The 14,363-nt window shown below is 43.4% G+C and overlaps 1 protein-coding gene across 6 annotated transcripts in view; it reads right to left on the reverse strand.

Annotated features, from left to right (window-relative positions):
* KLHL8 (kelch like family member 8) overlaps window positions 1-14,363 on the reverse strand; it is an 82,928-nt gene that overhangs the window by 33,649 nt on the left and 34,916 nt on the right. For all 6 annotated transcript variants that reach the window (XM_033963985.1, XM_033964004.1, XM_033964014.1 and 3 more), the window contains exon 4: window positions 5,908-6,094. In XM_033963985.1, the coding sequence (XP_033819876.1) occupies window positions 5,908-6,094 (187 nt within the window). The remainder of the gene's footprint in view (window positions 1-5,907; window positions 6,095-14,363) is intronic.

A 14,363-nucleotide genomic window follows, 5' to 3' on the forward strand; every position in this document is an offset into this window, starting at 1 on the left:
TTATTTGCACGATCACTTGCTTAGTTATGTTTTTAAAAAAACTATTAGCAGCTATTAGTTTTAATGTTATACTGCTTATTGTATGATTTGTGTTTTTTAAATATTTTATTAAGTATATTTTTAGTACCCTGCATAAAACAGTGGATAGAGTGGTTTTATAAATATTTCAAATAAATATTTTCTACCATGAGCCATAATAAATTAAATATTGACATAAATCTACACATCAATAAGGTCATTTAAATGTTAGTGCTAAAATCTACATTAATGATGGTAAACCCAGAGAGTGGTAGAAATCTGGAACACTCTTCTGGCGGCTGTTACAGGGGGAAACACCCTCCAGGGATTCAAGACAAAGTTAGACAAGTTCCTGCTGAACCAGAACGTACGCAGGTAAGGCAAGACTCAGGGCACTGGTCTTTGACCTAAGGGCCGCCACAGGAACAGACTGCTGGGCACGATGGACCACTGGTCTGACCCAGCAGTGGCAGTTCTTATGTTCTCATGACCCAATTTAGTAAATAGGCCCCCAAGTTAAGTATCAGTCAAGAAAATGCAGACATTCCATTATCAAAAGATGACAATTAAAACCAGGATTCAAACCACTTCTAATGCTAACTGGCCTACAAACCCCTACAGACTTTTAAGCGCTCAATTAAATTGCAGAGAAAATACACAGAAAACCAAACAACAAAAATCAGACACACTATAAAAGGTTGCCACACATTCAGCGATATTCAGCAGTGATGTTCACACTGAATATCAAGTTTCAAGTTTATTATAATATTTGATTAAACGCTTTTCAGATTACAAAGCGTTTTACAAAGGCAATAAAATTCAATTAAAAAAAAATAAAAATCACAAATACATTAAAATTAAAAATGACTACTTTAAAAAGTAAAAAACAAACTGGGGTGACATACCACATGAAACGGTAGGAAAGAAGGAAAAATACAATTTTAAAATAAAATAACCAAAATAGGGTAGTACATTAGGAAGGTGAGGGGAAAAAATTTAGAACAGAGGAAAAGTCAAAAGGGAAGGGGATGAGGATCTTAATTTGATGAAGGGTGATGAAAATAGGAATTAACCAGAAAAAAAAACAACAAAAAAAAAACTTTTAGTTAAAGGCTTCTTTAAAAAGAAGACACTTTAAGCTATTCTTAAATTTTTGCAAGTCTGGTTCAATATCCGATTTAGCGGATTGGCTGATGACTGGTCACTGCCAATATTCAGCAGTTCACCAGCTACGTTTGGCAGTCAAAGACAACCATTTAAAAGGGTGGTATATATGTTTGTCCACTGAAACGTAGTCGGCTAGCTGCTGAATATTGTCATCTATGCAGATACTCAGTACCCACTTTATAGAATCCCCCCCCCCCCATGTCTTTTTGAGAAGCTTCAAGGTAGCTTTAAACCCTTTCTGGACCTAAACCACTTCTAGAAATATGTAACATGACAGCAGATAAAGGCCATAAGGCTCAGTCAGTTTGCCTGCCTAGTTGGCCCTCCTCCTAGAAGCAGAACTTAGTTGATCTCCAGTTTTACTCTGGGTTTCTCACCACATACCTCATCACATCTTGTTTTAGAACGACAGTCTTACTGTGAAATGCTTACCTCTTCTGCATTATTTATGCTTTTGTGATGTTTTAAAGTGTCCATTGTAGCCTCTCCCCATTTTTTCTCATCTCCAGTATGCATTCTTTAGCTCTTACTCATCTCATAGGGCTTATGGTGCAGATTCTGCACTATTATGATAGATCTCTTCTGAACTCTATATACTCTCAGAAATATAGCCTCCAGAACTTGGTACATAGTAGATGACAGCAGATAAAGACCCGAATGGTCCATCCAGTCTGCACAACCTTACCCTCTCTTTAAATTACTGATTTTAATTTTCTTTCTTAGCTGTTTCTGGGCCAGAACCCAAAGCTCTGCCCAGTTCTGTGCTTAAGTTCCATCTACTGAAGTCTCCGTCAAAGCTCACTTCAGCCCATCTAAACCGTCCCAGCCATCGAAGCCCTTCCCAGCCCGTCCTCAAACCAAATGGCCACATAATAAAGCCCTTCTTTTAACACCTCTATATAAAGCTACAAATGCATTATTAAGCTTAGTTTGACCTACCTCAGAGAAATATTAATAAAATTTGTGAAAGTTTGCACGCTCTCTCTTACTTTGGTACAGGAAACCTTATATACTGTGCCTTGTAAAATTATTCATGCCCTTAACATTTTTCATATTCTGCAGAAAACACAAGTCAAAATAGTTTTAAGCAGGAGTTTGTTTCAATGATGTAGATAACACATTTAACACTGCCGAGCCAAAGTGTGCTCCTGCTCTGTGCCGCTCAGCGGCTGAAGAAACCCGATCTCACGGCAGCCATCACTGGGTTAGAAGCAGGGCAGGAGCGCAGAAAGCACGCTTTTGCCCGCTGCACCTCTGGACCACCAGGGATCAGCAGAGGAGGTATGAGGACAGGGCAGGGAGGGGGGACAGGGTGCAGAGCCTGGGAAGGGGGCGCTGGCCCAAATATAAACTGGGACCTCCATTCTGGCCCCAAAATCCCAGTTTATATTCGAGTATATACGATACATAGTTTTAGCCACTGAATGGAAGGCAATCTTTAGTCCAGAGAATTTACCCATATTCCTTCCACTCAGTCTCCTTTCAGTGGCTCCAAAGAACAGCAAAACATTCATATTGCTTTCTTTCCACATGTAAATCAGCAAGACATATTTTTCTAGATTAATATGCTGGATAGACTATCTAGAAAATCTCTTTTGCCTTCAATCTAGAGAGCTGCACAGGAACGGGGACGATGGGAATCCTGCGGGACACGTGGGGATCTCGCGGGTTCCCCCTTCAGGTCGCGGGGATCCCGTGGGGGGCGCCCCTAGGGTCGCGGGGATCCCGTGGGGACGCCTCCGAGGGTCGCGGGGTTGGATGCGAAGCTCGTCTTCTCCCTACCTGCCCTGCCGCAGCACACAGCCGATTGGAACGGAAGTCTTCCACGATGTCAGCGCTGACTTCGGAGGGAGGGCTTAAGCAAAGCCCTCCCTCCCTCCGACGTCAGCGCTGACATCGGGAAGACTTCCGTTCCGATCGGCTGTGTGCTGCGATCGGCAGTGGCGTACAAAGGGGGGACGGGGAGGGCGATCTGCCCCGGGTGCAGCCATGGGGGGGGGGGGGTGCACAGCTGGCCAGGTCCCTTTACCTTTGTGGCGCTTCCTCTGACCGACCGATAACAGGCCCGGTCCGACAAACCTCCCTGCCCTGTAGCCGCGAATCTAAATTACTTTCTTACAGCAGCTTCAATACTCCAGCTGCTGTAAGAAGGTAACTTGGATTCGCGGCTACAGGGCAGGGAGGTTTGTCGGACCGGGCCTGTTCTGTTGTCAGTCGGGTGGGGAAGCGCCACAAAGGTAAGGGGCAGGGAAGGAGAAAGGGAGGAAAAGTGGAGTGGAGAGGAAAAGACGCTTAAGGTAAAACTGAGGGGGGAGAAGGACACTGAAAGCACTGGGGAAGGCAGAGGGGGGAGAAGGATGCTGAAAGCACATGGGGAAGACAAAGGAGTGGAGAAGGACGCTGAAAGGACATGGGGAAGAGAGAGTGGGGAGAAGACGCTGGCAGGGAAGAAGACAGAGATGCCAGACTATGGGGAGAGCGGAGGGAAGAAGATGGGTGCCAGACCAATTTGGAAGGGGGGAGAAAGGGAGAGGCACAGTAACAGAGCAAATGGGAGACACAGAGAGAAGAGAGATAGTGGATGGAAGGAATTGAATGAGAACATGAGGAAAGCAGAAACCAGGCAACAAAGGTAGGAAAAAAATTCTATTTCTTTTTTTTTTTGCTTTAGGATAAAGTAGTCTATTAGTTGTGTTGATAAAAATTTATAAACATTAGAGGCTCTGGTAGAAACCCGTTTACAAACTTCCCAATTAATATTTCTAAATTAATAAAGTCTTTTTGCTTATTTGTAAATGGGTTTCTACCAGAGCCTTTAATTCAGTAGCATAATTAAATGAAATAACTATTTCTGAAGTTTATAGGGACGGGTGGGGACGGAGGGGATTCCTCGCGGGGACGGGTGGGATTCCTTGTGGGGGACGGGTGGGATTCCTCACGGGGACAGGTGGGACTTGTGTGGGGACTGGTGGGATTTCTGTCCCTGCGCAACTCACTACTTCAATCTCATTCTTTCAGGTTGTAAATCTCAAGCTTTGGGATGGTTTACATCTTTGGCATCTCTGCACCTAACTTCTTTGAAAACAGCAGCAGGGCACTGGGTTCTGGCAGCAGACAGGATCATTTCTCACTCCACATGATTCACCTTGGGATCGACACATCTATGATCAATGCTGTTCTGATGGCTATCACTGGTAGATAGCACTATAGATAATGCAGAGCACCGGCATGCAAAAAGCTCCAGCAACTTCTGCTGCAAATATGAACTATTCCTGAATGCACACTATTTAGACACACTGCTCATGTGTGCCCTGTTGATAAAAGTGTGCACACTTCATATTGCCCCCAAGCAAAAATGAAGACTAACCAAACTACAGCAAAACAATGTTTCAAATGACACCAGAAAATGAAACAAAAATTTTTTGACTTGCCTATCTCAAAATACCAGTATATATATGATTTTAGTGTTTCAACTATACACCTCATAAAATAATTATAAAAATAAGCGTTTCTTTCATGTTCAGCAGTCTTATGATAGTCAATGCAGCAATTAAACCAGTATTTTTCAAGTTAGTCCTTAGCCAATCTGGTTTTCAGGATATCCCACAATGAATACGCAATGGAGGAAATGTCTACAAACCTCTCGTATACATATTCATTGTGGATTTCCCAAGAATCAGACTGATTTGTAATAGAGTTAAGACAACCTTGAGAAATACAGAGGCCAATGCAGTAGTTTATTCTTGATTTTCCCGTGCTAATCTTTCTACATGTATTGGGAGTAACAGTATAGGAACAAAAATCAGTGTAAAGCCACAAGGCATACAAATTATTAATGTATAAAAAAAACCCTAAAATCTAGTAGTTTCACTCATTGCTGAATCTTTACACCAGGTCAGGGCTGGCACAAAGATGCTCCCAAGACTCATAGAGAATGACACGGAGACAAATTTGTCCCCATGGAATCTACCTCCATCCCTGTCCCATCCCTGCGAGTTCTGTCCCTGCCCAAGGCTTGTGAAGAGGACAGAGCTTGCAGCGATGGGGTAGGGACAGAATGAACGGGACAGGTATGAAGACAGATCCTGTGGGGATGGGGACAAATCTGTACCTGTGTCATTCTCTACCCAGGAGCAAGGGATCATCTGACGTGAAATATGATACTTTACCTCATATAACGCAAGATTCTTGAGGCCTCCTGAGCCCCCCAACCCTCCCCCCTCCAAAATAAAATCCCTGGCAGTCACAGTGCAACTCCCCCAATCTGGCAAGCACTAAACACTGAAGATAAGAGAAATGCCCACTCGCTCCTGCCTCTGGCACTGTCTTCCAAAATAGTGGCACATGACTCCAGTGGTGCGTTACTAATGCATCACTACAGGTCAGTCTACTAAATAAAACCATGCTTTTCTTGTACTTTGGTAAGCTGACCCCTAACAGTGCATGCCATTTTGAAAGAAAGCAGCATTGGAGACAGGACATGCCCCTCAGCTTTTGCAGGTGCATAGGGAAGTTTATTGAAAAACTAGTCAGGAACTTTGAGGAAGGTACATGACGACGCACAGACATTTGGGTTTTTTTTCTTTACTTATAATTTCTAAGCTTTTTTTTTGCATACTTTAGGAGTATACAGCACAATACTGCCCCTAAGCAATGACCAAGTCTCTAAAAGAACCTGATAAGCACTGGAAAATTAATTTCTCTGCTCTGCCCTTTTATTACCAGCAGTCTGCTTCCTCGGAGTTGTACGGGTGGAGTATTCAAAATCGGGTAGAGTATGGCTGCTCAGGTGAAGATGGTAGTTTCTGGCTTCATCCAGCAGGTCCCTGCATTTCAGGTTCTGTTTAACAATCTCTTCCTTGGCCACGGTTCCCATAAGAAAATCAATGGGTAACAAAGGCAGACGCACCTGAGGAGAAGCGCATACGGTCTATGGTAATGCAAATATTTTATTTTGTGACAGCTCAACAAGTATATCTGAAGCCTTCTCATTCTCTCTTTCTTTCTCTAACAAGGCAAAGGCAAAAGTCCTTATCAGTTGATGAGATTCTTCACAAAAGCACAAGGGTCCTAATCTGAAGAACTACTGAAATTATTGCATTGAATCAAACATGCTTATGTGGCATTTTTAATCTGTGTGCTGGACTTATTTTTAACAAGTTCAAAAGCTGAAATAATTATAAAAGTATGTTTTACAGTTAGTTTGTTCTTTTAAAAGATTTAGGTTTAAAAAAAAAAGCTATGCACTTAGGTGATTTATTTTATTTCCATACAGGGCTTGATGTACTAAAACAGCATTTTACCACTTTCTGTGTGACCAGAAAAGCTAGCTATTTTCTTAAAGTGACTGGCTGCAGGATGTATGAGCAGGGCCGGAGCTCCCCATGAAAACTGAACAGAGCCCCACCCCCTCATCCTCAATCAACAGCTCAAAAGTAGGTTTTGTAATATATTTGCATACATATTCTATTAAAAATTACAAAATGATTAAAGAAACATAAAAAGCTAAAACATAAGATGTATTTCTGCCTTTTTCTTGCATGTTCCCTTTACTCCTTCCTCTCTCCTGCCAATCCCTAGCTTCCTTCAGACATTTCCAAACTCTGCTTCCCCATTCCTCTAAGAGCTCTGTAGCCCCAATACCTGTCTCCTCATCTCCTCTCTCCTTCCAGACACTCTCATATAGCAGTGGTCAATGGAAAAATGTGGAAGCTAGTTAAAAATAATCCCCTGCAAAATTTTCCAATTTGCTTATTCCAGGCCAGTAGCAAAAGCAGCACTTAAAACCAGATGTCACCTTCTCCTGGTAAGAAGAGCTAGTCTAATGTTATGAGCTACAAGATAAGCCCCATGCAACAGCAGAAAATGACAACTGCTTCACATGCCTTCCAGAGGTGAAGATCAACAGAGCAAGGATTGGAAGGAGGGTGGCAAAGATTAACAGAAGCAAACAGCAGAAACTCTTCTACACATTCCCACTGTTTTTGTGAGGGTTTTTTTTTTTTTTTTGGGGGGGGGGAGGAGGCTTAGAAGTACATTTTCAAAAAGGCACTTAACCAGTCAAGTTTTGGTCAACTAAGGGGCCTTTTAGTTAAGTGCATTAAAGTTTGCTCTGTGATTAAGTCCTCAAATTATTGTGTGCCAAGTGCAAAGTATGTGCTAACTGCTGAAGCATTCCAGGCATCTTTCCATATGCAGTTACTGCATGGAAAATAGTCGCAGATATGCATCAGGGACAGTGCTCAGTACTTCACACATTTCCTGCTTAGTTAGGATGAAATGTTCTACCAGCATGGTAACAATCAGTTAAAATGGAACAAATTCACATGGCACTGCTTAGTGCACTTCAAGAAAAAAGGGCTTCTTATATAAAGCAAAGATACTTATCTGTAGCAAGTATTCTTCAAGGGTAGCAAATATATATCCTCACATGTGGGTGATGTTATCCACAGAACCAGGTAGACACATACCAAGTGTACTGTTACTTTAAATTTTAAGGCAGTGCCCGCACCACATATGTGCCGGTGCCTTCCTGCCAGACGTTGGCTTGTGGAACTTGTAGTTCAGTAACAAAGCTAAGATGTCAACTACTGGAGGTGAGCAGGTTGTGAGAATAAACAGTTATGTGAAAAATTTAGGATACCCCTTGAAATATTCAGTTCTTTCTTAAGAAATGTTCACTTATCGATATCAAATCTTTTTTTAATTTATCTCTGGTAAAGAAAGTGATGTAATTGCAGGTAAACAACAAAAGGTTTCCTTGATTTACTCATGAAACAAAAGATATCCAGAAAATGTGTATTCTAACTGAGGAATAAATTAGAAAAATGTGTATTCTGAGGAATAAATTAGGACACCCTAATAGCTAGTGTTACCCCCTTCTGGCTGAAATAAATGCAGTGAGACGCTTCTTGTAGCCATCTACCAGTCTCTGACATCAGTCTGAGGAAAATTTGGCCCACTCCTCAATGCAGAATTCTTTCAGCTGTGAGATGTTTGAGGATTTTTTCAGAAGGGAATCACCAACCACCACTACCTTACGCCTCCTAGTGGTCACGGATCCATCAACTTTTGGGATTTAAGCTTTAACTTCCTCTTCCTGGGATGCTATCATCTCCTCCACTTCTAGGGCTGCATACCAGTTCTTCAGTTCAAGGATAGGTGGAGCCATAGTATCAATCCTGCAGGGTCTCGTAATCCGAGTACAGCTGTCCTCCAACAGTATGGCCTTTTCCCCCACTGCTGGGGATACATTGATGAAATGCTTCATGAGGCATCTCTCATTCTCGTGGATGCTTCTCAAAACGATGTTGAAAGTTGAGAGGTCTGTGCTTTAAAAACAGTTGTCGTAATGATCAGATCATTAGCCAACATTCTGGACCCTCAATCTCTTAACATTTTGATTCATTCCCTCATATCTAAGCTCGACTACTGCAATACATTATACAAAGGCTTATTCCAGAAAGACATCCGGCGCCACTTTATTCAAAACACTGCTATTAAAATTATCACAAACATGAAGAAATTTGACCTGTTATTCCTCTGCTTAAGAATGCTCATTGGCTACCAATTCCACACAGAATTACATATAAAATTGCCATTCTTTCTTTCAAAGCCCAAAATACTAAAGAACCTGCTTTCATCCACAAGCTTCTTATCCCACATGACCCACCTAGAACACTAAGATCCACTACTCAGAATCTTCAGCTTTCAACTTCAAAAAAGGGAATTATGATGCCATGAGGAAAATGGTGGGAAAGAAACTCAACGAAACCGCAAGGAAGATGGAGTCCGTAGAAAAAGCCTGGACCCTACTCAAGGGCACGGTGCACGAAGCACAGAACCTGTGTGTCCCCAAGTTCAGGAAAGGGTGCAAAAAAAATAGAACAAAAAACCCAGTGTGGATAACAAATGCAGTGAAAAAGGTGATAAGTGATAAGAAGGCATCCTTCAAAAAATGGAAAAAAGACCAGACAGAGGACAACCAAAAGGAGCATAAAAAACACCAAAAGGAGTGTCACCGAGTGGTTAGGAAAGCAAAAAGAGAGTATGAAGAGAGACTGGCAGGGGAAGCAACAAACTTCAAATCATTCTACAGGTACGTCAAGGGGAAGCAACCAGCTAGGGAGGAAGTGGGACCCCTGGATGATGGAGACAGAAAGGGAGTGGTAAAAGAGGAAAAGGACAGGTTAAATGAGTTCTTCACGTCAGTTTTCACAAGGGAGGACACAACCAACATTCCGGAACCCGAGGAGATCGTAAAAGGAGAACAGGATGAAAATCTGGTCCAACTAGAGGTGAGCAAGGTGGATGTACTCAGGCAGATAGACAGGCTAAAGAGCGACAAATCGCCAGGTCCGGATGGCATTCACCAAAGGGTACTCAAGGAACTGAGGAATGAAATAGCTGAGCCACTTCGACAGATATGCAACCTATCCTTAAAAACTGGAGAGATTCCAGAGGACTGGAAAATAGCAAATGTCATGCCCATCTTCAAGAAAGGCTCAAGGGGAGACCCGGGAAACTACAGGCCGGTGAGCTTGACCTCGGTCCCGGGAAAGATGATGGAAGCGCTGATTAAAGACAGCATCTGGGAACACATCGAAAACAATGGGCAGCTAAAGTCGAGCCAGCATGGCTTCTGCAAGGGCAGGTCATGCCTCACGAACTTATTATACTTCTTTGAGGGGGTAAACAGCCAGGTGGATAAAGGGGAATCCATAGACATCATTTACCTTGACTTCCAAAAAGCCTTCGACAAGGTACCACACGAAAGACTGCTAAGGAAGCTATGGAACCATGGGGTGCAAGGGATGGTCCGCCGATGGATCAAAAACTGGCTGGCGGACAGGAAACAGAGGGTTGGAGTAAAGGGCCATTACTCGGATTGGAAATGGGTCACGAGCGGAGTTCCGTAGGGGTCGGTGCTGGGACCGCTCCTGTTCAATATATTTATTAATGACCTGGAGGCGGGAACAAAATGTGAGGTTATTAAATTTGCGGATGACACTAAACTATACAGCAGGGTCAAAACCATGGAGGACTGCGAAGACCTCCAAAAAGATCTGACAACGCTGGAAGAGTGGGCCAAAAAGTGGCAAATGAACTTCAACATAGGGAAATGCAAGGTCATGCATGTTGGGAAGAAGAACCCGATGTTCACTTACAAGATGGGGGGATCACCGCTAGGGGTGAGCAACCTTGAAAGGGACCTGGGAGTGATGGTGGACACAACATTGAAGGCGTCGGCGCAGTGCGCCACAGCCTCAAGGAAAGCGAACAGAATGTTGGGTATCATTAAGAAAGGTATCACGATTAGGACGAAGGAAGTCATCCTGCCACTGTACCGTGCAATGGTGCGCCCGCACCTGGAGTACTGTGTCCAGTACTGGTCGCCGTACCTCAAGAAGGATATGGCGGTACTTGAGAGAGTCCAGAGAAGAGCAACTAAGCTAATAAAGGGTATGGGGGACCTCTCATATACTGACAGACTGAAAAAGCTGGGGCTTTTCTCGCTGGAAAAGCGACAACTTAGAGGAGACATGATAGAAACCTTCAAGATCATGAAGGGCATAGAAAAAGTGGACAGGGACAGATTTTTCGAACTATGGGGAACTATGGGCACTCGGAGAAATTGAGAGGGGAAAGGTTTAGAACAAATGCCAGGAAGTTCTTTTTCACCCAGAGGGTGGTTGGATACATGGAACGCGCTACCGGAGGATGTGATAAGCAGAAGCACGCTACAGGGCTTCAAAGAAGGTCTGGACAGGTACCTGGAGGACAAAGGGATTGAGGGGTACAGATAAGAGTAGAGGTAAGGTTATAGGGATAGGATTAGAGGAAATTTGTAAAATTAGACAGAGACCACTGTTCAGGCAGTGGGCCTGATGGGCCGCCGCGAGAGCGGACCGCTGGGCGAGATGGACCTCTGGTCTGACTCAGCGGAGACAACTTCTTATGTTCTGCATGCTCCTCTTTAAAGATTATCAGTATACGCCGGGATACATCTTTTGCCATTACCGCTCCTTCAATCTGGAATTCTCTTCCAGCCCAATAAGGGCAGAAAACAATCTAAATAAATTTAAGTGAAGTTTAAAATGCTTCATCTTCAAAGACGCCTATGCAAGCTGACCCAGCTCCCCGATTACCAAAGCTGTTCCTGTCCTCCGATTGCTCTCCTCTATTCTGATTTGTCTGCGCCCCTCTCTTCCTTTCGTTTTTACCTTATATGTTTACTTTCCTTTAAATATTGTAGTTCTCCCTATTCTCCTCTTGTTTTCACCGTACTTGTGTCAGTATATATTGTTTTTATTGTAAGTTATGTCTGTATTGTTTTTAATTAGCCTCTTGATTGTTTCCCCATTTAATTTTATTGTACAATGCTTAGAATTTATGATTGGTATTTTATCAAAATTTTAATAAACTTGGAAACTTGGATGTTTTCTCATCTTATCTGGAGCTTCTTCAATTTTCTCTCTTGCTAGGGACATTGGAGAGGCTTTCTTGGACTGAAGTTTCCAGAGACCCTTTGCCAGGCCATTTTACGCATTGCAATAGCTACTACAGATGTTGAAGATGTATTAAAAGTTGCCCTAGTCATTAACTTTCTAGTCTATATAATAAAATGCTAAGTGCACATGCGCACTCTTACCGCATGTTTCCCTGATCCCTGATCTGTCGGGATGTGGCCGACAAGAGTGTGCATGCGCGCTTACAAAGTTTGATGTAGGTGGCATACTTCACGGCCGTAGTTGACATCGAGCGGCTTTTCAACCCCCCCCCCCAGCACCGCCGCCGCTGCACCTTTTCAAACCCTCCCCCCCCCAGCACTGCCTCCATTGTTGGCAAGTTTTTAAAGTCGATGCAGGCGGCATACTTCACGGCCGATGGCTTTTCAAACCCCCCTCCAGCACCGCCGCACCTTTTCAAACCCTCCACCCCCTCCCAGCACTGCCGCCATCGTTGGTAAGTTTTTTTTAAAAAGCCTGGTGGTCCAGCGGTAAACCTCCCTCACTAGACGGCTCTCGTGGCTGCCAACACTGGAGGGAGGTTTGTTGTTAAGGCCTGGCTTCTTTGGGCAGCAGCAGCGTTTACAATTCACTGCTGTTGCCGGCTTCAGGCCTTCCTCTCTGGCGGGTCCTGCCTACTTCCTGTTTTCATGAAGACAGGACCCGCCAGAGAGGAGGGTCTGAAGCCGCAACAGCAATGAATTGTGAATGATGCTGCTGCCTGATGAAGTTCAAGGAGGAAAGGGAGCAGAGGGGGAGAGAATGGCTTGGAGAGAAGAAGAGATGGCAGGGCATGGAGGGAAGGAGGAAGGTATGCCAGACCAAGGGAAAGGGAAGGGAGAAAGGAAGGAGTACATGCCATATGGAACAGAGAGAGAGAGGGCGGACACTGGATGGAAAGAGAAGAGAGGGCAATGAATTGAAGGGACAAGACAGAGGGTGAACAGTAGATAGAAGGGGTAGAGAGAGGGAGACAGACGCTGAATGGAAGTGTGGGGGAGAGGAGGGACAGCTGCTGAATGGAAGTCTGAGGGACAGGGGGAGCAGACAGAAGGAAATGGGGAGGAGAAAGAAAAAAGGGCACATGTGAGGGAAGAGGATAGAGTTAGAAATAAAGATAGACAGACAGGGGGCCACGGAGAAAACACAGACAGAAAGAATGACAGACAGCTTCCAAGGAGAGAGAGACAAATTTAAAAAAATAACCCAGACAGACAGACATCTACTCTAACACCCGTTAATGTAACAGGCTAAAACACTAGTAGTAAATAAGTTCTTGGATAGCGAGGGTGGACTCCACAACCTGTGAATGGTGTTGAAATTGAGGTCTGTGAAATCCTGGACATGTTTGTATCCTATACATAATGTCTATCTTTCTAGGAGCAACTTATACTGAAGGGAGGAGTCTCCCAGTTTTTAAGTCTTTCATGAGTTTGTGTAAAAGTACTTTAATGCATTCATTTGGTGGTGTTTCAAAGTCAAGAAGATCAAAATGAGGTTTCTCCTCTGTTTCCATTTTAATGGGTAATGCCTGTCCCATCTGTTGTATGAAGCCAGTAAAAGACAGACAAAGTGGGGAAGAATGAGAAGGTATACTGTAGGACTCTTCTGCTGGAGTGCACAGAGAAATCAAAGTCAGACACCTCAAAGTATTCTCTTCTTGGCATATCTGGGAGTGCATTTCAAGGTGAAACGAGATATTTCCTCCAGTGAAGAAGATGCATGTGTCGAGTGGGTTCTTTTTTTTTTTTTTAAATTCTTTTTGATGCCGATGCTTGATGTTGCCAAAAAGAAATATTCCAGTATAATAATCCTAATACACTCCAAATTCATAAGGAGGAATGAGATACGCGATCCTCAGAGGGTCAAAAACCCGGAAGTGGAGGCGCTCCCGGTCATAAATTAAACACAAGCTAAGTAAAAATTATTCATGATCTATTTTTGGATAGAAGATTAAGTATATAAAGAAAAAATATAATAAAGAAGATACATTTGGATCCCATGAAGATTGGGTTCTATGGGTTGTTACCCATTTGAACTTCCGAGTTTTTGACCCTCTGAGGATCGCGTATCTCATTCCTCCTTATGAATTTGGATTGTATTAGGATTATTATACTGGAATATTTCTTTTTGGCAAAACTTTTTTATATATTAATTCCAGTTTTTGTATAGCCATTCTTTCAAGGATGCTTGATGTTGAGCAGGCATACATGACTGTGTCCTCGATCAACACTTCGATGTATCCTCGGACTGGGCTGAAGCAAGCAAGGTAGCCTTTGAAGTCTGTGTGGACTGCATCTGCAGTAGCCCTGAAAGCTTTTGTCTGAGCATAGCACAGATCTCCTCCTGGAGAGTCAGTCCCGGTACTGAAAAAGACAGTGGCATAGAAGCAGTCTGTTGTACCGTTTGATGTGGCGTGGGAACCTTGATGTCAAGATATACCTGGGTAGAAAAATCAGCTGGATGGATGGAGAATGGTCATTTGCTGATCAATGCTTAGCATGTGTTGATGAAATTGATGCTTGGGAGGATGCAGCAGTATGCCTAGAAGGGGAAGAATGTTTATGCTTCTTAACTTTCTTATATTGTATTTCCTCTGATGCTCAAGGCATCGATGATGAAGTAGAGTCTTGGCATTGCATCAACTTCGATGCACAATGCTTCCGATGG

The sequence above is a fragment of the Geotrypetes seraphini genome, chromosome 1, assembly GCF_902459505.1.
Source record: "Geotrypetes seraphini chromosome 1, aGeoSer1.1, whole genome shotgun sequence".
Classification (NCBI taxonomy): domain Eukaryota; kingdom Metazoa; phylum Chordata; class Amphibia; order Gymnophiona; family Dermophiidae; genus Geotrypetes; species Geotrypetes seraphini.